This window comes from Oncorhynchus mykiss, chromosome 10 (assembly GCF_013265735.2).
Source record: "Oncorhynchus mykiss isolate Arlee chromosome 10, USDA_OmykA_1.1, whole genome shotgun sequence".
Taxonomy (NCBI): Eukaryota; Metazoa; Chordata; class Actinopteri; order Salmoniformes; family Salmonidae; genus Oncorhynchus; species Oncorhynchus mykiss.
This window is the reverse complement of record NC_048574.1, coordinates 28,624,500-28,648,319: the sequence shown is the minus strand read 5'-3', so window position 1 is coordinate 28,648,319 and position 23,820 is coordinate 28,624,500. Positions and strand designations below refer to the sequence as shown.

Genomic DNA, 23,820 nt, shown 5'->3' with positions numbered 1-23,820 from the left:
AAAACAAAATCTGTGTAGTACATTGCACTTTATGTGAAATATTTTGGCACAATTATATAGCAACATTTTTTTAAAGGGAACCGACATACCCTTTTGCAGCAATTACATGATTAAAACTCAAGAGGCTTCATCCACATCACACAAGTAGCAGTTGCCCAGCCCATACACTGCCGTCACGAATCCAACGGATTGAAGGGTACAAGGCGCTGGCGGGGCTCTTCAACACAAACAAGGAAGAGATATCACGTGCACTGGTTACAGTGGAAATCATTCCGTCAGTTCATCGTTGGCTCTTGGTTGCTGTGTCCAGGAAGACAACATTATACGGCGTTTAAGCAGTGCCACATGGTTCTGCTTCGGCACATATCCATCGCCCTAACCGCCGCGGTGGCTGCCTTCGGGTCCGCGCTGTTTATCGCCTTGAATTATTTCTACAGAAGGCGAATATGGTCTCCCGAAGCGGAATATTACATGATAAAAGAGGTACACTGTTATTCTCTGCCATCTAGGAATGTTCAGTCGGCATAAGTTTATGGCTGTTGCAATCGCTGGGCCAGACGCACAGTTTTCACGGTTTATCGCCGGATTCTTTATGTGCCAGAGCAGTGAAAGTTCTATAGACGCCAGTGGCATCGAACGGAAAGAGAGGACTTCACGAGTCACTTCTGTCTGGACGTGGATGTGGTCTTCCAGCCCATACAATACATATGATATGAATGCTGAGTCTTCATCCCAGATCATGTTGATCACAAACTGACAATCTGACTGCATGGTGGTGATGATGATGGGTTGTGATAACGATTGACGCACATAATGGGAATCATTCAGGTTTAGCGTCCAAGAGAGCAACAAGAAAATAGTTATTTTCATGTTGAAGGAAATTGTTGTTTTATATATTCAAATCATTCCAAAGTAGTATCACTATCATAATAATAATTGCCTATAGAAACATTTCCTCTGAATATAGCCTATATGGACATAGGACATTACCTGATATTGACGAATAAGATTTTCAGGAGCTTCAAAGGTATTAATTAAATCAAGGAGACAAGATAAGGCTACAGTTACTGTGTCACTCGCCTATAGAGTGCCATTCACAAACCAATGAGATGGTTTTGAGCTGATTTAACTAACATTTGTAGAAACTACGATTATGTTTCATTACAACATTACATAGTGGTCAAAGAGCTTATGCAGTTATTGTGGGCCAAGTAGACAGTTTATTGGGGATTTGGGGGTCACAGAGGCTGCTAGCTGCTTTGCACACAAAAACGCAAGTGAATGCAACATTATCTATAGTGCACCGTTAATCCTACAGGGATAGATGGTGAAAATGCTGTTGTATGTAAACAAAACATATTGCAGTCCGTCACTTTACAGGAGTAACACAATTATCTATACCTGTAACTTGAGAAAAAAGTAAAATGGAATAAGGTAACTTCATGTTGCTGATGTTGAGAACAGGTGTTCTGATGACCTCCTGCTGTGTGTGTTGAGCAGGAGCACGAGGAGCGTGGAAAGCGCCAGGTGCTTGTCCTTGGCCTAGACGGTGCTGGGAAGAGCAGTATCCTGCAGGGGCTGACAGCTGGAGACGGGGGCAAGAGAGGGCACTGCCGCCCCACCAGGGGCTTCAACTTTATGAGCCTCAGTGCTCCTGCCTGTCAGCTGGATTTCCTTGAGAGTAAGCTGTGCAGTTTGCACACCACCAGAATTCTGCATATGCTTGCAGTGCAATTCAACTGGCCTGTAAGACTCCATGCAGAGTGCTTTAAGGTTGTTCTATGACCACATTTTAAGCTATCAGTTTGGCCCTTGAAATACCAGTGGCCTTACCAAAAGCATTATAATCATGTGCCTTTGCTTAGACTCAGTCATACGTTTGGACAACACACACCATTTACTTTTTCTTCAGTGGAATAATTAATTTAGCCCTTTTGTAGTGTGACAAACAAGGTATACAACACAAGTTCATACATCTACCTTTTTGCCTAGCAACACTCAAGTAACCAGCCTACCTCTGTCTGCTGTATTCTAGTTGGAGGGGGTGAGGATTTGCGTACGTACTGGACCGAGTACCTGAGGAAGACGCATGTCCTGGTGTACGTGGTTGACTCCTCTGACAGAAAACGTCTCCCACAGGCCAAGGCTGAGCTGCATCGCCTTCTCAGACTGGATTCACAACTTCCTGTGGTGGTCCTGGGAAACAAACAGGTGACCTTGACTATTGAGCTGTCTATACTGTCTTTGGGCAGACAACCTAACGAATGGAATCTTATTCCATTGCTATAGAAACACGTTTGTTGTTCCTACTGTGGGCAACGTGTCTTGGACATGGATAAATGTATGTTCTCCAGTGTGTACATGTTAGTAACACTTGTTTATAAAGAATTTGTAATACTTTTATAAATGTGATATTACGCCTGTAATACATCAATGTTTAGATTGTCAAACTCTTATTTACAATTTAGTTATTTCAACAGAGGCTCATCAAACCCAGAGTGACTCGGCAGTAGAGTTCACTGTCCGTCCTGTGTGTCTTCTTCCCCCCCAGGACAAGCACAACGCCATGAGTGTGTCGGAGCTCCATGAGGCCCTGTCTCTGGGGGCGGTGGCTGACGATAGGAGGCTGTTCCTCCTGGCTGCCCAGCTGGGCTCAGACGACCTGATTGTCTCCCGCAATCTGCAGGCCTTCCAAGACCTGATCCTACAGCTCGTTTGATTCCCTAGGACAGGATGAGTTGAACTGGGGGTTGACCATGCAGGTGGGATGGGGGAGAGGCCCATGGGTGAGCCCGTGTGTAAGTACAAGTAGCAATGACTGCGTGTGAATACTTTTGAACTAGAGAAGATCCTTCAGGGCCCTCTGGGAGTCAGGGACTAAATCACTTAAATAGTAACAATATACACAAAGTATACCAAACATTAGGAACACCATCAACATGGCAAACTTGAGCGTGAAAAACCCAATGTTGCAGTTCTTGACACTCAAACCGGTGCGTCTGGTACCTACTACTATACTCCATTCAAAAGGCACTTAAATCTTTTGTCTTGCCCATTCATCCTCTGAATGGCACATACACAATCTGTCTCAAGGCTTAAAAATCATTCAACCCGTCTCCTCCCCTTCATCTACACTGAAGTGGATTTAACAGGTGACAGTCTGTCATGGAAAAAGGTTTTCTTAATGGTTTGTATACTCAGTGTAGATCATGCATCTAGCTACAAATCATGAAGCTTGTTACATTTATTGTAGCATACGTGTCAATACAATACAGCTTCAATGCTCCTTATTGTGGCAATGTCATGTCAGCTAGTGTCAATTCAGTCAATAATGAAATGGCATTTTATCCTCTTTAAAGGAGACATTTGATTGTGTTACATTTCATTGTAGGTAAGATGCAGTCAAGTCCATGTTAATAGGTGTAAACTGAGTGCAGTTTTTAAGATGACTTGCTCTTTGAGAAATTCATGCTCTACATTGGAATTTTTCAAAATGTGCATGTTTTCACTTATAGGAGGCAGTTTTGTAGCCCGCTTTTATTCAAAACATACCTTTTAATCTTATCTTCAACCTTCTTATCAATGACCAGTAATTCCATGTTTCTACTGCAGTGGCACCACCTGATGTTTTGTTTGACTGTTAAACTGAAATGTGGTTGTTAAAATAACGTTACCCACGATTTAAAGAAATCAGGCCCTTTAAGGACCCAGTTGGGGGGGAAGGACAATTTTCCTTGCAGCCATCTCTGACCCATCAAATCAATACAGAAACTACTAAGGAGGAAACAACTCTTTAGGTAGGCTTATATAACCTTGTATTGTGGTTAAACAGGAAGCCATTTTGCTGAGCAGTCCTTATCTGACATGTAGAATTGACTTTGCGGACTTGCTTTTTTCCAACTCGGTGCCAATGTAGGTTAGTTTGAACACAACCTGCTCAGTTTAGCAGATACAGTAACGTAATAGTGGCAATAGTATGTACTCCGTGAGGTATTCCAGATGCTTTAATAGTCATCAATTAAGCACTCGGTTGCTCCCCGAAATGAGATTGTAAATAATTGACGAGAACAGATAGGACTAGCATACTGAAATAGGTCAGCTAATGGGTTGGTATTTCCACTACAAGCAAACATCTGAATGCAGTTTCCTGACCGTCTTGATAAAACACTATTTTAAAAAAGGTTCTTAACTGCAATGCTCAGGGTTATTGGTCAGCCTAATGGAATATCATGTCCAACATCTCACCAAATTTGTCCAATGTACCGAGGGCTACATTTATTGGAGACATTTCCCATTTGTTGAAAACATTGTGTTTTCCGAGACAGTAAATCTAGTCACTATACAAAATGTTGTACACTGTATAATCTTGTGAATGTGTGATATTTCCAACTTGTCTATTCAAACCTGATGTGCACATAAACATTTAGATGAGGAAAACACCTCCTTGATAAGGATGGGCATATGACATTATTGCACTATATGAATAATCATGCATTTTTTTCCAGATCTCCAGATTGTCAATTCCCCTCACCCCAAAAAGTTGCTCTTGAATCTCTGGACCAATCAGAATGAAGCAAATGCAGGTACCACAACAGCTGGCAGTGGTCCGTAGTTTTTTGGCAAGCAGTCAGCAACAGTGAAATACAGTGGGGCAAAAAAGTATTTTAGTCAGCCACCAATTGTGCAAGTTTTCCCAATTAAAAAGATTAGGCCTGTAATTTTCATCATAGGTACACTTAAACTATGACAGACAAAATGAGAAGAAAAAAAATCCAGAAAATCACATTGTAGGATTTTTAATGAATTTATTTGCAAATTATGGTGGAAAATAAGTATTTGGTCACCTACAAACAAGCAAGATTTTTGGCTCTCACAGACCTGTAACTTCTTTAAGAGGCTCCTCTGTCCTCCACTCGTTACCTGTATTAATGGCACCTGTTTGAACTTGTTATCAGTATAAAAGACACCTGTCCACAACCTCAAACAGTCACACTCCAAACTCCACTATGGCCAATACCAAAGAGCTGTCAAAGACGCCAGAAACAAAATTGTAGACCTGTACCAGGCTGGGAAGACTGAATCTGCAATAGGTAAGCAGCTTGGTTTGAAGAAATCAACTGTGGGAGCAATTATTAGGAAATGGAAGACATACAAGGCCCCAGATCGAGGGAGATTCACGCAAGATCTTACCCCGTGGGGTCAAAATCACAAGAACGGGGGGACCTAGTGAATGACCTGCAGAGAGCTGGGACCAAAGTAACAAAGCCTACCATCAGTAACACACTACGCCGCCAATGACTCAAATCCTGCAGGGCTTGACGTGTCCCCCTGCTTAAGCCAGTACATGTCCAGGCCCATCTGAAGTTTGCTAGAGAGCATTTGGATGATCCAGAACAAGATTGGGAGAATGTCATATGGTCAGATGAAACCAAAATATAACTTTTTGGTAAAAACTCAACTCGTCGTGTTTGGAGGACAAAGAATGCTGAGTTGCATCCAAAGAACACCATACCTACTGTGAAGCATGGGGGTGGAAACATCATGCTTTGGGGCTGTTTTTCTGCAAATGGACCAGGACGACTGATCCGTGTAAAGGAAAGAATGAATGGGGCCATGTATCGTGAGATTTTGAGTGAAAACCTCCTTCCATCAGCAAGGGCATTAAAGATGAAACGTGGCTGGTTCTTTCAGCATGACAATGATCCCAAACACACCGCCCGGGCAACGAAGGAGTGGCTTCGTAAGAAGCATTAAGGTTCTGGAGTGGCCTAGCCAGTCTCCAGATCTCAACCCCATAGAAAATCTTTGGAGGGAGTTGAAAGTCCGTGTTGCCCAGCAACAGCCCCAAAACATAACTGCTCTAGAGGAGATCTGCATGGAGGAATGGGCCAAAATACCAGCAACGGTGTGTGAAAACCTTGTGAAGACTTACAGAAAATGTTTGACCTCTCATTGCCAACAAAGGGTATATAACAAAGTATTGAGATAAACTTTTGTTATTGACCAAATACTTATTTTCCACCATAATTTGCAAATAAATTCATAAATAATCCTACAATGTGATTTTCTAGATTTTTTTTCTCATTTTGTCTGTCATAGTTGAAGTGTACCTATGATGAAAATTACAGGCCTCATCTTTTTTAAGTATGAGAACTTGCACAATTGGTGGCTGACTAAATACCTTTTTGCCCCACTGTAAGTGATGTTCAACATGATAGAATAGATTGTTCAAAAAAAGGTTCTGGTGAGTGTTTTGCATTGATCTGTGTCAGGCCTTGTGGAGCTTCAAGGAGGTGCATACCTGTTATCACTATTTGAAGTGGGGAAAATAGCATAGGCTACCGATGTCATGGCTGACTAGAAGGCAAAATGCGCTATGAAAATAAAATGCTTTTTCATGTCAAATGCAACATGAGAGAAAATGAGCTTAAATTAAACAATTACTTTGTGCATCAACTGTTGGCTACGTTTACAGTGCACAACAAACTATAAGCTACAATATGTTATAAGCCACAATATGTTTGAAGCAGCAGTAGCTCACACTGTCAAACTGCATTCAGAAGTTTAGTTATATTAAATAAAGAAATCAAATGTCATGGTGTAAATGTCACATGGATAATTGCATTTAGACAAAGCTTTTTAATGTCATTATTTTCCCCCTCTTGAAAAATGTACACACAAATAGTATTCTAACTTCCGTTCTGATATTCAATTACCCATGTCCATCCGTACTCCTTGATATCGCTATTGTTTCTTGATAATCTAGAGCATGTTTCATATTTCTGTTGTGTTCAGTTGTAATATTTATGTTGCTTTAAAGATTTAACGAACTCCAATGTCTTATTTTTCGTTTTGGTTTTGCAGTGACATTCTAACCTTTTGCACAAACGATGTGCTATGTTTATATATCTTATGTTATTCAAAAAGGGAAACGCATTGATAACGGCTTAGGGAAATTCCACGTTAAGAGTGATGCCGAGACTAAGGTTTTCCACTTTAAAATGCATGCCAAACCAAAATGACTGCAAAGTTAAACCGTACATACACAAAGACTACTTTAAACAATTTCCAGACAAGTGAACAAAAATGTCTATCAAACTTTGTATCTGCACTGTTCAAGTAAATGTGTTTTTATAAAATTCCTAGTGAATTGTTAGAGATATTTAGGGATTTAGGCAGTGAGCCCCGTTATATACTTCCCCAGAGTTAAATGACCTAATACCTTTTTTGCACTATTGGTTAGAGCCTATAAGTAAGCATTTCACTGTGACAAATAAACTTTGATTTGAGGTAGTTTCACAAGCCAATGCTAACTGGCGTTAGCGCAATGGAAGTCATTGCAATTGCGTTGGTTAGCAACTTCCTTTAAACCACACGCAGAGACACCAATGGTATCCAAGAGTTCATCCGACTCAGGGGAAGTATGACATTCCCACAGTTGTATGGTTTAACTTTTCAATCATTGGTTTGCGTTTGGCATGCACTTTTAAAGTGAAAAATCTTAGTCTCACCACTAACTGTGGAATTTGCCAATACAAATATACATGTTCACTTCATTACAAAAGCAGTCTTAAATGTTCTTACTGTATGGAATTTGTGTAACTGTATTTTTGGGATACATATGGGAAGTATGAACAAATATAATAAAGTGTTTGATTTTATGCATGTTGAAAATGTCTGGTCTTTTTCTAAAATGGTGACAGTTTCTAGAATCACAATTTACCATCCATTCTGATTGAAGGAGAGTTGCTGAGTGCACCATGACTCCCTCTGTCCATCAAAGTAACAAAATACTTTTGAGTCAGCACTCCCAGACTGCCTCCACTGATGAAGAGTAATGATCTCTCGCTACATTGAACATCTTTGACCACCACAGACAGGCCCAGTTATGTGGAAACAGGTTTCCCACCCTTGAGAAACTCCACAAAGGTGTTGTATTCCTCTGGATGGCAGCGTTTATACTGGTCCACTTTCCTCCTGATCTGTGAGGGCGTGTCCTGGTAATAGTTCTTCTCATCTCTGGCCATAGCCTACAGAAGCAGAAATTAGGTTGAGATAAAAATGAAAAATGAGGTCTCACAATACCCATAAGAACATACAGTAGTTATTGCTATGACCCAATGGTAATACACTGCAACTATAGGAATACGAGCCCATCCTTTGTGAAATACTACTGTACAGAGAGAATCAAGTTAGGGGAGGTGAAATTCCTCATCAGCTGTACTTACCTTGTAGTTCTCGCTGTGTTCCCTGATCATGTACTGCACATACTCTATCAAGTCTGTGGATAAAGTCTTTGTGTCTTTCTCTGGGAGATTGGCCTCTGCTACAAGTTCTGTTGAAAACAAGTCATCATGCATGAGTCTAAGTGATAAGATCTTCTAATAAAATCTAATAGGGGCACCCGAGTTGCACAACGGTCTAAGGCACTGCATCTCAGTGCTAGAGGCATCACTACAGATCCTGGTTCTATCCCGGGCTGTATCACAACCGGCCGTGATCAGGAGTCCCATAGGGTGGCGCACAATTAGCCCAGCGTCGCCCAGGTAAGGCGGTCATTGTAAAATAAGAATTTGTTCTTAACTGACTTGCCTTGTAAAATAAAAGGTTCAATAAAAAAAGGATTTATAAATTACAAAGAACAAATGTTGATTTAGGTCCAACAATAAATTATTAATGGTTCCTTACCATTGAGAACGTATGGCTTCCTTACGAATTTGAGGGTGGGAGCTTCTTCAGTTCTCGCCACAGCAGCAAACTGCAGACATGTCAATTATACATCACAATTCACTATAAGTGATTAGGCCATGACTTGTGAATGTATAGTAGTATATCACGATGATGGACAGGATAAACTCACCGTCAGTGTCTTAATTGGGAGGGCACGGTTAGGGTCAAATGCCAGACCCATGTCTCGCAAGTTCCTTGCCACAGACTTCTTGTCACTCCAGGCATTTCGGATCTGAGGACTTGAAATAAACAGTTACACAACTATAGCCATTCACTCATGCTAGATCATACATTTCTGATAAGTGGGTGTTGTATGTATTAAGTATGCCATTAGCACTTTGTTAAGCCAAGACTTGTATTGGTCCACACACACAAGTCAGATCTGTACTATGAGCTGCATGCTAATTTGCATGAAGATACCGACCCTATAGTTACGCTTGTTTACACTGAGCTGCACTGGGGTCGCAATGCAATGGTTACATTAATAAGACACTGTGGAGCCGGTGCGAGATATGGGTTGAAAATGTACCTCAATGCAGAGATGGGGATACGCCACTGTACAAGAGGTCGACCGATTAATCGGAATGGCGATCAATTAGGGCCGATTTGAAGTTTTCATAACAAATCGGTAATTGCATTTTTGGACACCAATTGTGTCCGATTACATTGCACTCCACGAGGGGACTGCGTGGCAGGCTGACTAGCTGTTACGCGAGTGCAGCAAGAAGCCAAGGTAAGTTGCTAGCTAGCATTGAACTTATAAAAAAACAATCCATTTTAACATAATCACTAGTTAACTACACAGGGTTAACAATATTACTAGTTTATCTAGCTTGTCCTGCGTTGCATATAATCGATGCGGTGCCTGTTAATTTCTCATTAAATCACAGCCTATTTCGCCAAACGGGTGATGATTTAACAAGCGCATTCACGAATAAAGCACTGTCGTTGCACCAATGTGTACCTAACCATAAACATCAATGCCTTTCATTAAAATCAATACACAAGTATATATTTTTACAGCTGCATATTTAGTTAATACTGCCTGCTAACATGAATTTCTTATAACTAGAGAAATTGTGTCACTTCTCTTGCGTTCCGTGCAAGCAGAGTCACGGTATATGCAGCAATTTGGGCCGCCTGGTTCATTGCGAACTGTGTGAAGTCCATTTCTTCCTAACAGAGACAGTAATTAATTTGCCAGAATTGGACATAATTATGTATTAACATTGAATGTTGTGTAATGTAACATCAATATTTAGACTTAGGAATGCCACCCGTTAGATAAAATACGGAACGGTTCCATATTTCACTGAAAGAATAAACGTTTTGTTTTTCGAAATGATAGTTTCCGGATTTGACCATATTAATGACTTAAGGCTCGCATTTCTGTGTGTTATGTTATAATTAAGTCTATGATTTGATATAGCAGTCTGACTGAGCGGTGGTAGGCAGCAGCAGGGTCGTAAGCATTCATTCAAACAGCACTTTCGTGCATTTGCCAGCAGCTCTTCGCTGTGCTTCAAGCATTGAGCTGTTTATGAGTTTCAAGCCTATCAACTCCGAGATTAGGCTGGTGTAACCGATGTGTAATGGCTAGCTAGTTAGCGGGGTGCGCGTTAATAGCTTTTCAAATCAGTGACGTCACTCGCTCTGAGACCTTGAAGTAGTTGTTCCCCTTGCTCTGCAAGGGCCGCGGCTTTTGTGGAGCGATGGGTAATGATGCTTCGAGGGTGGCTGTTGTCGATGTGTCACTGGTTCGAGACCAGGTAGGGGCGAGGAGAGGGACGGAAGCTATGCTGTTACACTGGCAATACTATAGTGCCTATAAGAACATCCAATAGTCAAAGTTATATGAAATACAAATGGTATAGAGAGAAATCGTCCTATATTAACTACAACCTAAAACTTCTTACCTGGGAATATTGAAGACTCATGTTAAAAGGAACCACCAGCTTTCATATGTTCTCATGTTCTGAGCAAGGAACTTAAACGTTAGCTTTTTTACATGGCACATTTGCACTTTTACTTTCTTCTCCAACACCTTGTTTTTTGCATTATTTAAACCAAATTGAACACGTTTCATTATTTATTTGAGGCTAAATAGATTTCATTGATGTATTATATTAAGTTAAAATAAGTGTTCATTCAGTATAGTCGTATTTGTCATTATTACAAATAAATAAATATAAATCTGCCGATTAATTGGTATTGGCTTTATTTGGTCCTCCAATAATCGCTATCGGCATGGAAAAATCATAATCCGTCGACCTCTACACTGTACTCCAAAATGTACCTTATCCACACTGCTCCAAAGGGGCGGCAGGTAGCCTGGCAGATAGGAGTGCTGGGCCAGTAACCGAAAGGTTGCTGGATCGAATTCCTGAGCTGACAAGGTTAAACAATAAGCCATTCTGCCCCTGATCAAGGTAGTTAACCCAATGTTTCCCAGGTGTAACAGTTGTTAAAGTATTGTGTGAATTTCACAAGGTTCATATATTAATATGGCATGTTGATTTGTTATTATGCATGCCTGCATCCTAGGAGTAGGGGAGTGTGTACTTACGTTTTGCCCTGCGTGCTCAGTGCATCAAAATTATTTGAGCCCATGAGAGGTATGCACACTTTTCCCGTCGTCTTCAGAAAAGTTTGATTCTTTTAAGCACAAAGTCATACAGTGTTTTGTTCATGAATAATGTCGTATATTTAGAGGTTACCCATAAGTGGATGGTATTATTAAGATGCACTTGTAATTGTACTTTTTACGATTATATCAACATTCTGAATACAACATGTGGTTAATAGCTAGCTACGGTATTAGCTACGGTATATGTGTGAACGTTGGCTAGCTCCTCGAATGATCCCAGTCCCTTGTATTGTGCATCTGTTGTAGAAAGAGGCGACAAGTCGCAGAACATATGCTCTACAAATGTTTTATTTTCTTTTGGATGCAGAGAGTGAATTCTGCTTAATTAAAACTACCTGATCTCCAAAGTCAAATCAACCACACACAACGCAGAGTTACAGCGGTGCAGTACAGCACCGGTTACACAGGCGCCGATGGCATGGATGTCGATTAAGGCAACCTCATGAAAGTGACACGTTTAAATGTCAAACATTATAAAGGCGTGTCGGTCTGCACATGCGCAGGTCAGCGTTAGACCCATAAGCGTGTTTCTACGCATGAGCTTTGCTAGACAACTTCGCCATGACATCCCATATAAGTGTGATCAGGGATTTCTATCAGAGAAGCAGAAATAGGATATGAATGTAACCATGATTGCGTTTTGACCCCAGTGAAGCCGAATAATTAATGTTACGCATCAAAGCTGTTCAGCCAAACGACGCCCTGGCTGGACCAGAGCAAGTAATGTTAGCTATCAAACTAGTTTGTTATTTCACCAGTTTGACAACCATTGATAATAAACCCGGGAATAGACCAGATAACATTTTCTTGTAAAGTTAGCTAGCTAGGTTGGCTAGCTAGTTCAATCACACATACAAAACTGCATATATGAGCTAACGTTAGCATCACAGCTTACTAGAACGAGGAGTTAGCATTGCTAACATCGACTGCTATTCATAATCAATATTCGACTTACCATTCAATTCTCGGGGCTTCCCTTTTCTTAAACTGCTTTTTCAATTTCTTTCTATCTTTACTGTAATCAAACGTGTTTCTTTTACTTTTCTTTTTGGCTTTCGGCATTGTTTGAAAATCGAGCTAACTTTTATTTCTGAAAAACGTGCAGTATTTCGGTGGGGACAAAATACGCATGTGTTGGTGTCACGTGGCTTAAATAAACGCCCATTTACCTTTGACCTTTATGCAGTATTTTTTTATTATTATTATTATAGTAGTAGCGTAAAATTATCACAGATAACATTACTATCATGAACTAATTAAAATACATTAAATTATGGGGCATATTTTGATAACAGGGAAGGTGTGATAATCACTTATTCTGGTTCTAGTGATGCTGATGCAGCTGCCACTGGTAAAGGGTAATGATGATGATGAGAACGAGGATGATGATGAGTCAAGTAATCCCTGGCTGCAATGATTTGTCTTAAAAAGAAAAACAATCTGAAAGCCTTATAAACCATGAGCCCAGAATTGCATGAAAACACAAACTGTACATTTCTGTAGATTGACAATGACAAACATAGCAATAATAACTTTTAGCAACAATTAGGTTGAAATTGGTTGTTTTTGTTATTTTCCATTAGAAGATATTTGTCAACAAATTAGAAAGGAAAATGTACAGGAAGCATGGGAGAAAGAGAGAGATGGCAAGAGGAGAGAGCTCTCCAGCTATGAACATCTGAGAGGATTTAATATGTACATCTGAAAGGATGAACATCTACATCTCACTCTGAGGGGGAAAAGGGCAAATAAGGAGGCTTTAGTGTTCAATATTTTTCTTCCTTGTCTTGTGTGGGCCATGGTAACCAAGTTGACAGTATCAAGCTGAATGTTGGAACATATCCAGAACGCTGCAGCCCGCCTGGTATTCTACCTTCCCAAGTTCTCCCATGTCAACCTGCTCCTCCGCACACTCCACTGGCTTCCAGTTGAAGCTCACGTCCACTACAAGACCATGGTGCTTGCAGCAAGAGGAACTGCCCCTCCCTACCTTCAGTGTATGCTCAAACCCTACACCCCAACCCGAGTACCGTTCTGCCACCTCTGGTTTATTGGCCCGCCTACCACTACGAGAGGGCAGCTCCCGCTCAGCCCAGTCTAAGCTCTTCTCTGCCTGGCACCCCAATGGTGGAACCAGCTCGCCCTAAAGATAGGACAGCAGAGTCTCTGCCCATCTTCCGATTCCAAAAACATTATCTTAAATAATCACTCAAATAATACTTTTGTCAACTAACACTAGCTGCTTTGAGGAAAAATGTACTTACTATGACTGAGATATGTGGTTGTCCCACCTAGCTATCTTAAGATGAATGCACTAGCTGTAAGATGCTCTGGATAAGAGCGTCTGCTAAATTACTAAAATGTAAATGTTGGAGTGGCAGAGAGGTGCTGAGAAAGAGAGTGCTCACTTTTTTTTGCCAATTGTGTTAATGTATTTTCTCAGGAGTGTTGATTAGTTTCATACTCTGCTAATTGACTTCGGTATATGACTCAGTTTCCATTTCCTTCACCTTAATGGAGGAGGATGCTGTTACTCTCAGAGGAGATGTCTTATGTCAAGCATAACAACCCACAAACACTGATAAGTCTTTCCGCCTACACACAGCCATAACATATGTAACAATTAGGTATCCAGAAGAGTGCTTTGTCAGGTGTTAAAGAAAGAGTTTCAATTTATTTTTCCTTTCTATCCATTCAGCATAGACTACAATATCTAGTTTTATAAAGCATGTCTACCCAAGAGCCAATATGAAAAACCAGAACCAATGTTTTTACACATCTAATAATAATAATAATAATAACACAGTTTATTATAAGCAATTTTCAAGACACCCAAAGTCAGTTTACATACAACATAATCATTAAGTAAAAAAATGCAATGAAATCACATTTAAAATAAGAAATTATGTATAAAAAAAACATACACTAAACATAAGGACAGACTAACCAGGGAAACACAAAACATGATAACAGACTAACCAGGGGAGTGAACTAGACAGGGGATAAAAGCTAAGACAACAGTGAAACCGAATAAGCCATCTATGATATTACACATCTATACATGATTTGATTTTACACATCTAGTGTCTCTCTTGTATTCTTTTACACATTTTGCAATCATATTTTAATCTCAGAGAAGTAGTATTTCTTGCCAGAATCTAAGAGACAAGCGCTCAAGGGGAAGCTACAGTGTCCGGTCTGGAGCTTGAGGTCACGAGCGCTGCTGGTCGGCTACTTTGTAGCAACCTAGTGGTGCCATCTGCCCTAGAATGCATTACGATCGCCAAAACGGAATAAATGGGACGGTCGTTTTGGGCTTTAAAATTAGTTTATTATGATTCGATCCCCACAGTGAATAATTTTAACGTTCGTTACAAATCGAGATATTTAATTAAATAGTGATCGATTCGGACTACACTTTTTGTCGTCATACAGAACCATGTGCCGACACAGACCAATCACGGGCCTGTACGGTACACATCCTGGTCTCAGAGCATTTCGTATTATTCTGTACGTAAACCGGGATACTAATTTAGTATGATATGTCTCGTTTCGTATGGTATGTATTAATTTGTCGACCAAACTGGGCTAGGAAGAGGCTCACCGGTGACTATCTCATACAGGATGAAAATGACTACATCAACCATGATCCTTTGCTAATTACAGCAAATTTCACCATGATCTTTAGCGATTTTTTTGTTCCATTTCAACCACATTCAACAATAGAGAGCAATAGTAATGACCTATTTTTGTAGGCACTAATTCCGCCATGGTTCGTTTTACAAAGCCTATGGTATGTTATTGATTATACTTTTATACATTCTAATCAATTCCATACAAGCATACAGTGACAGGGTGGAATACTGTTAATTATAGTCCTACATTAAATGTATACATTATTTAGTCATTATTCATGCAATTCATAACAATCCACCCTTTGACAAAATATTATACACACAATCACACATCTATTTTTATTAGAAATATCTATTATACCCAAAATCAACCACACAAAAACCAATATATGTATTTACAATGACTGTTCTAGGCCTACATCAGAATCATAACTCTTCTTGTCAGGATTCTCGTTATAATCTTCGTCAAAAAAACAGTCTAAACATCAAAACAAGAAGGAACCTAAACATTAAAAATGGTCTCATCTAACATAGGCTCCTCGTAAGGGAAGGAGCCGGGTCCATCTACTAGGTCTGGGGGCATGTATTCATCATTCCACTGGTCAGTGCTCGGAATCGGTCCGTATCTCTCCATCTGTTGCGTCACCCATTTCTCCAGAGTCCTGGAAATGAGACCTCTCCCACACAGAATCAAACAGCATCTGCACAAAACCAACACAGTCACACAGGTGAAGGTTGCCCACCACACAGTGATCATGACATTGTTCCATTTCCCAAACACACTATCAAACCAATTTGTTACCCCAGAGTTCTCTCAAACTCGGCGCCGCGGTTTGTTCTGCTAAACCTATTATCGCGTCTCTAGTATAGTTGATGAAACGCTGTTGGTTATAGTAGATATAATTAATCCAATCTACATTTGTATTGAGAGTTGACCACCAGAAGATTCTTGATTCCAAGCCAGCCCATATCTGATTCCTAGCTTTGAACTCATCAGGCACCCTCCTTGGAACTCCAATGCTATCAATGTAAACTCTAGGGTCAGATCCTGACGGAGCACTCCTTCTTACTCTTCTACCTGGCACTAAGTCTTTGTGTCGGATAAGGGTGAAGGGCATGCCTAACTGCACTAGTGTACAAATACTGGTCCAATTGGTAGGCAGGTTGGGCCAAAGCTTCATACCTCCACATAACCACCAGACACGGCCTCCCGGGTGGGGCAGTGGTTAAGGGCGCTGTACTGCAGCTCCAGCTGTGCCATCAGAGTCCCTGGGTTCGCGCCCAGGCTCTGTCGTAACCGGCCGCGACCGGGAGGTCCGTGGGCGACGCACAATTGGCCTAGCGTAGTCCGGGTTAGGGAGGGATTGGTCGGTAGGGATCTCCTTGTCTCATCGTGCACCAGCGACTCCTGTGGTGGGCCGGGTGCAGTGCGCGCTAGCCAAGGTTGCCAGGTGCACGGTGTAGCCTCCGACACATTGGTGCGGCTGGCTTCCGGGTTGGATGAGCGCTGTGTTAAGAAGCAGTATGGCTGGTTGGGTTGTGTATTGGAGGACGCATGACACTCAACCTTCGTCTCTCCCGAGCCCGTACGGGAGTTGTAGCAATGAGACAAGATAGTAGCTACTACAACAATTGGATACCACAAAATTGGGGAGAAAAAGGGGTAAAATGAAAAAATATATATATATTTTTTTTAAAACACCAGACATCCGCTCTAGGCCTTTTTATCTTAATAAAGTCCTCGGAACTCAACCACCCAGTCAGGTCCCTCATTGTCTTGTCGGTTTTAACGTTCTCTGTCCTATTGCATGTTCTTACTTCTCCCATGTCCCATCCGTGTGTGATGTAGCGAGCCATACAATAATAGTGTCCTTCTGTGAAAGGGGGAAGTCTGGATGTAATGGGCACATGGGGATACAGATAATGCAGATCAATGCAACTGTCATTGTATGGCTTCCCTGCCTCCATGAACAGCTTTACCATGCAGACCATTCCCCTGGGTGAATCAATTCCATCAAATGGAAAGGGAATGGTTGTCAACTGAGGTTTTGCTGTGGCGCAGGTATAACATTCTTATTTCGGTACTGATCTGGCTGTATACTGAATCCATTCTAACCATAGGTTAGAATCCCCATAACCAGTTTCCACCTCAATCACTTCCTTAAGATCTTTCCTCTGCACTATCCGCACCGGCCCTTGGCTCTGGACGACTCCACGGTCAGTATCTGTTTTGTCAGGAGCTTTGCTTGTATTCTGGCTGACTATAGAGCTATCACCTGCCCGAACCTCTTCTACCCGGAATGGCACTAGGGTATCAACTGAAACCTGATGAAATCCAACATACCATAACCCGAGATCCTCTTCCTTTATGTTTTTAATGGTAATTCGTACCTTTACGCAGTATTTCCCCTGATCAGGATTACAGTCAAAAACCCTCACCTTCACTACACTCCATCTTCTTCCATACTGGGTATGTGGACTTATGTAGCCCTCTCTCTCGATGTGAGCTACGACCTATTTCCATGAACTACACGGGGACCTGCACAGATATCTTCCATAATGGCTCATAGTCCTAGACTGCCAAGGAGTCAGAGACCCCATTTGGTCTAGATAGAACTCCACTGAGACATCCTTCCCAATCTCCACTCTCACTTCCAGTTTATCCACATCAAGTGATCTCTTATGCTTGGTTAATACAAATGAAACATATAAAACTAACAATGAAACATATAAAACTAACAACTGATAAGTAAATTCCGCAATAGAGTGATTATTGCTGTTAAAAATGCTTAAATGTTTTGGTTGATTGGTTCAGCATTGTAATTTGTTGGTATTGCTAGACAGCTAGCTAACGAGCTAACTTTAGCAAGCTAGCCGTATGCTAACAGCAGCTAGTTGTTGAACTAACTTGTTAGCTAGATGATTACACTCAATTCAGCTCCATTGTGGCTACAGTATCTATATAAACTCAGCAAAAAAAAGAAACGTCATCTCACTGTCAACTGCGTTTATTTTCAGCAAACTTAACATGTGTAAATATTTGTATGAACATAACAAGATTCAACAACTGAGACATAAACGGAACAAGTTCCAAAGACATGTGACTAACAGAAATGGAATAATGTGTCCCTGAACAAAGGGGGGATCAAAATCAAAAGTAACAGTCAGTATCTGGTGTGGCCACCAGCTGCATTAAGTACTGCAGTGCATCTCCTCCTCAAGGACTGCACCAGATTTGCCAGTTCTTGCTGTGAGATGTTACCCCACTCTTCCACCAAGGCACCTGCAAGTTCCCAGACTTTTCTGTGAGGAATGGCCCTAGCCCTCACCCTCCAATCCAACAGGTCCCAGACGTGCTCAATGGGATTGAGATCCGGGCTCTTCGCTGGCCACGGCGGAACACTGTCATTCCTGTCTTGCAGGGATTCACGCACAGAACGAGCAGTATAGCTGGTGGAATAGTCATGCTAGAGGGTAATGTCTGGATGAGCCTGCAGGCAGGGTACCATGAGGGAGGAGGATGTCTTCCCTGTAACGCACAGCTTTGGGATTGCCTGCAATGACAACAAGCTCAGTCCGATGATGCTGTGCCACACGTGGTCTGCCACTTCGAGGACGATAAGCTGTCCGTCCTGTCTCCCTGTAGCTCTGTCTTAGGCGTCTCACAGTACGGACATTGCAATTTATTGCCCTGACCACATCTGCAGTCCTCAAGCCTCCTTGCAGCATGCCTAAGGCACGTTCACGCAGATGAGCAAGGACTCTGGGAATCTTTCTTTTGGTGTTTTTCAGAGTCACTATAAAGGACTCTTTAGTGTTTAGTTTTCATAACTGTGACATTAATTGCCTGCCGTCTGTAAGCTGTTAGTGTCTTAACGACCGTTCCACAGGTGCATGTTCATTAATTGTTTATGGTTCATTGAACAAGCATGGGAAACAGTGTTTAAACACTTTACAATGAAGATCTGTGAAGTTATTTGGATTTTTACGAATTATCTTTGAAAGACAGGATCCTGAAAAAGGGACGTTTATTTTTTTGCTAAATGTATGTATATATATTTAGGATCACCACTTTATTTTGAGAATGTGAAATGTCAGAATAATAGTAGAGAGAATTATTTATTTCAGCTTTTATTTCTTTCATCACATTCCCAGTGGGTCAGAAGTTTACATACACTCAATTAGTATTTGGTAGCATTGCCTTTAAATTGTTTCACTTGGGTCAAACGTTTCAGGTTGCCTTACACAAGCTTCCCACATTAAGTTGGGTGAATTTTGTCCCCTTCCTCCCGACAGAGCTGGTGTAACTGAGTCAGGTTTGAAGCCTCCTTGCTCACACACGCTTTTTCAGTTCTGCCCACAAATTTTCTATGTGATTGAGACCAGGGCTTTGTGATGGCCACTCCAAAACCTTGACTTTGTTGTCCTTAAGCCATTTTGCCACAACTTTGGAGGTATGCTTGGGGTCATTGTCCATTTGGAAGACCCATTTGCGACCAAGCTTTAACTGACTGACTGATGTCTTGAGATGTTGCTTCAATATATCTACATAACTGTCCTGCTTCATGATGCCATCTATTTTGTGAAGTGCACCAGTCCCTCCTGCAGCAAAGCACCTCCACAACACGATGTTGCCACCCCCGTGCTTCACGGTTGGGATGGTGTTCTTTGGCTTGCAAGCCTCCCCCTTTTCCCTCCAAACATAACGATGGTCATTATGGCCAAACAGTTCTATTTGTTTCATCAGACCAGAGGACATTTCTCCAAAAAGCACGATCTGTGTCCCCATCTGCAGTTGCAAACCGTAGTCTGGCTTTTTTTATGGCGGTTTTGGAGCAGTGGCTTCTTCCTTGCTGAGCGGACTTTCAGGTTATGTTGATATAGGACTCGTTTTACTGTGGATTTCTACCTATTTCCTCCAGCATCTTCGCAAGGTCCTTTGCTGTTGTTCTGGGATTGATTTGCACTTTTCGCACCAAAGTTTGTTCATCTCTAGGAGACAGAACACATCTCCTTCCTGAGCGGTATGACGGCTGCGTTGTCCCATGGTGTTTATACTTGTGTACTATTGTTTGTACAGATGAACGTGGTACCTTTTGGCGTTTGGAAATAGCTCCCAAGGATTAACCAGACTTGTGGAGGTCTACAATTTTTTTATGAGGTCTAGGCTGATTTCCTTTGAGTTTCCCATGATGTCAAGCAAAGAGGCACTGTTTGAACGTAGGCCTTGAAATACATCCACAGGTACACCTCCAATTGACCCAAATTATGTCAATTAGCCTATCAGAAGCTTCTAAAGCCATGACATAATTTTCTGGAATTTCCCAAGCTGTTTAAAGGCACAGTCAACTTAGTGTATGTGTAACTGCATTCTTCCTCCTCTTCTGAGGAGGAGCAGCGAGAAGGATCGGAGGATCAATGCGTAGCGTGGTAAGGGTCCATAATGTTTATTTAAAGACATAAACGGAACACTACAAAACAATAAACGATGTGAACAAACGAAACCGAAACAGTACCGTGTGGCAACAAACACTCACACGGAAACAAACACCCACCAACCAAAAGTGAAACCCAGGCTACCTAAGTATGATTCTCAATCAGAGACAACTAACGACACCTGCATCTGATTGAGAACCGTACTATACCGAACACAAAAACCAACATAGAAAAACAAACATAGACTGCCCACCCCAACTCACGCCCTGACCATACTAAGACAAAGTATAAAATAACTGAACTATGGTCAGAACGTGACAGTACCCCCCCCTCCACCCAAAGGTGTGGACTCCGGCCGCAAAACCTGAACCTATAGGGGAGGGTCTGGGTGGGCGTCTGTCCGCGGTGGCGGCTCTGGCGCGGGACGTGGACCCCACTTCACCACAGTTTTTCTCCGCCTCATTGTCCGCCTCTGTGGCCTCTTAAGAGCGGCTACCCTCGCCGCCGGCCTTGGATTGGGGACCCACGCCACGGGTCCCGAATGGATGGGAGATTCCGGCAGCGCCGGACAGACAGAAGACTCTGGCGGCTCAGGACAGACGGGAGTCTCTGGCGGCTCAGGACAGACGGGAGACTCTGGCGGCTCAGGACAGACGGGAGACTCTGGCGGCTCAGGACAGACGGGAGACTCTGGCGGCTCAGGACAGAGGGGAGACTCTGGTGGCTCAGGACAGAGGGGAGCAGCAGCGCTGGGCAGGAGGAAGGCTCTGGCAGCGCTGGACAGGCGGGAGCACCTGTAGGGAGAAGATGGAGAGACAGCCTGGTGCGGGGGGCTGCCACCGGAGAGCTGGTGCGTGGAGGTGGCACCAGATAGACCGGACCGTGCAGGCGCACTGGAGTTCTTGAGCACCGAGCCTGCCCAACCTTACCTGGTTGAATGCTCCCCGTAGCCAGGCCAGTGCGGCAAGGTGGATTAGCCCGCACTGGGCTGTGCTGGTGAACCGGGGACACTATGCGTAAGGCTGTTGCCATGTACGCCGGCCCGAGGAGAAGCACTGGAGACCAGATGCGTAGAGTCGGCTTCATGGCACCTGGCTCGATGCCCACTCTAGCCCGGCCTATACGTGGAGCTGGAATGTACCGCACCGGGGACACCGCACACCTCATAACACGGTGCCTGCCCAGTCCCTCTCAATCTCCGGTAAGCACGGGAAGTTGGCGCAGGTCTACTACCTGAACTCGCCACACTCCCCGTGTTCCGTCCCCAAGACATTTTTGGGGCTGCCTCTCGGGCTACCAGCCACGCTGCCGAGCTAGCTCCCCATAATGCCGCCTCTTGGCTGTCGCTGCCTCCAGCTCTGCCTTGGGGCGGCGATATTCACCCGGCTGTGCCCAGGGTCCCTTGCTATCTAATATCTCCTCCCAAGTCCATCTCTCCAGGTATCGCTGCCTGTCCTGCTGCTGCTGCCTGTTACCACGCTGCTTGGTCCTTTCTTGGTGGGTGTTTCTGTAACGGCATTCTTCCTCCTCTTCTGAGGAGGAGTAGCTAGAAGGATCGGAGGACCAATGCGCAGCGTTGTAAGTGTCCATAATGTTTATTTAAAGACATAAACTGAACACTACAAAACAATAAGCGATGTGAACAAACGAAACCGAAACAGTATCGCTACCTACGTATCATTCTCAATCAGAGACAACTAACGACACCTGCCTCTAAATGAGAACCATACTAGGCCGAACACAAAAACCAACATAGAAAAACAAACATAGACCTCCCACTCCAACTCACGCCCTGACCATACTAAAACAAATAATAAAATAACAGAACTATGGTCAGAATGTGACAGTATGAATACTTCTGACCCACTGGAATTGTGATACAGTGAATTATAAGTGAAATAATCTGTCTGTAAACAATTGTTGGGAAAATTACTTGTGTCATGCACAAAGTAGATGCCCTAACCGACTTGCCAAAACTATAGTTTGTGGAGTGGTTGAAAAACGAGTTTTAAGGACTCCAACCTTAGTGTATGTAAACTTCCGACTTCAACATCATATAATTTGGCCTCTCTAGCCCCTTTCTACACTTGGCATCCATCAAATGCTGCACTGTGTGTGTGTTTACGCAGATTCTGTAACTCCACAATAATCTATTTTTTATTGATTTATTTGTATTTTTATTACCAACGTATAAAAGTCTGTATACATACAATAAGTACATAGATAGACAATGATAACATATGCTAGGGGGTAGAACAAATTACAGATTACACAACGACTTTAAAAGAAACACACATATTGATTGTTTTAACAGCTTTCTTATTAGAATAATGTAGAATGGTCTTAATGTACTGCTCAAATTCCTTATAGAAAACACGGAAGAGTGGTTTTTTATTAGTGAATTTACATTTATGAATATGAAATTTTCCCATTAGCACAATTAGATTTATGAGGTAAAATTGTTTTTCTTTATCTTTATTATGGTTAAGGAAACCGAGCAGCACATTCTTCCATAACAAACAAAAGTCATCAAGAATATTAACAATTATAAAACTGTGACTACCTTTCCATAATTGTTTTACATGTAGACAATGTCAAAATAAATGTGAAACTGTTTCTGGATGCTCAACACAAAAAGTACAATCAATGTTAATGTATTTTTTCTTCAGGTAATGATTCGCAGGGTAATACTTATGGATCATTCTGAAAGAGACCTCTTTGACCTTGTTAACAAGCAAGTATTTATGTGGTAATAACCAGACATTTTTCCAACAGATATTAGTGACCAATGTATTCCAGTAACTTGTGACATGGGAGCAAGGAGAAACATATTTTCCCTATTGGAGAGTCAACTGGATATAGCGAGGGTAGGTCAAGAAGGTGAGGTCTGGCTACACCTCTAAATAACATGAGAGTTCCGGATGGAATAGCATCAAAGACTATGGCGAACTCTCTAGGTGTTATATTAATATTGTAACAAGATAAAAATTCCTCATAATTGAGTAACAGTCCTTCTGCATTAAAAAGTTGACTCACGAGCAGGATATGATAATTGAACCAGTTCTTAAAAAATAAAGACTTGTTTCTATACACAATGTCCTTATTGTTCCAAATAAAATACATATGCAGGGAAAAATTAACGACCACGCTATGAATACTTGTCTATGAAAAGCAGATAATTTTGCAGGAATCTTATCAATGTTATAGTTACAGAGTAACATGAAATTGAGGCCACCAAAACGGGAGAAGATATAATGAGGGATGAAATTCCAAATTGAAGTTGGATTCTTTAAAAAATGTTAAGCCCAATTTATCTTAAAAGTATTATTCAAAGTAGGAAAATCAAAAAAATTGAGACCACCATATTCATAT

At 41.9% G+C, this 23,820-nt stretch overlaps 2 protein-coding genes across 2 annotated transcripts; one reads left to right on the top strand and one right to left on the bottom strand.

The window, feature by feature from the left end:
- Positions 1-101: 101 nt before the first annotated feature.
- Positions 102-4,751, top strand: arl10 (ADP-ribosylation factor-like 10). Its single transcript, XM_036990022.1, has 5 exons — positions 102-483; positions 1,501-1,681; positions 2,036-2,211; positions 2,552-2,798; positions 4,506-4,751. The coding sequence occupies exons 1-4, from the start codon at positions 346-348 to the stop codon at positions 2,717-2,719; spliced, it is 663 nt and encodes a 220-aa protein (XP_036845917.1). The 5' UTR covers positions 102-345; the 3' UTR covers positions 2,720-2,798; positions 4,506-4,751.
- Positions 4,752-6,605: 1,854 nt separating this feature from the next.
- LOC110533607 (nucleolar protein 16) lies at positions 6,606-12,526 on the bottom strand. Its single transcript, XM_021617995.2, has 5 exons — positions 12,333-12,526; positions 8,861-8,969; positions 8,689-8,758; positions 8,229-8,335; positions 6,606-8,030 (listed from the first exon to the last, which is right to left on the bottom strand). The coding sequence occupies exons 1-5, from the start codon at positions 12,437-12,439 to the stop codon at positions 7,887-7,889; spliced, it is 537 nt and encodes a 178-aa protein (XP_021473670.1). The 5' UTR covers positions 12,440-12,526; the 3' UTR covers positions 6,606-7,886.
- Positions 12,527-23,820: the final 11,294 nt, after the last annotated feature.

Bases quoted from the DNA above. Each gene is read 5' to 3' on its own strand.
- arl10 (XM_036990022.1), top strand. From the start codon at position 346: ATGGTTCTGCTTCGGCACATATCCATCGCCCTAACCGCCGCGGTGGCT. The intron at 484-1,500 runs GTACACTGTTAT...TGTGTTGAGCAG, and splicing joins AATATTACATGATAAAAGAG to GAGCACGAGGAGCGTGGAAA. The intron at 1,682-2,035 runs GTAAGCTGTGCA...GCTGTATTCTAG, and splicing joins TCAGCTGGATTTCCTTGAGA to TTGGAGGGGGTGAGGATTTG.
- LOC110533607 (XM_021617995.2), bottom strand. From the start codon at position 12,439: ATGCCGAAAGCCAAAAAGAAAAGTAAAAGAAACACGTTTGATTACAGT. The intron at 8,970-12,332 runs GTAAGTCGAATA...GTTTATTTCAAG, and splicing joins GAAGCCCCGAGAATTGAATG to TCCTCAGATCCGAAATGCCT. The intron at 8,336-8,688 runs GTAAGGAACCAT...TGTTTTCAACAG, and splicing joins GAAGCCATACGTTCTCAATG to AACTTGTAGCAGAGGCCAAT.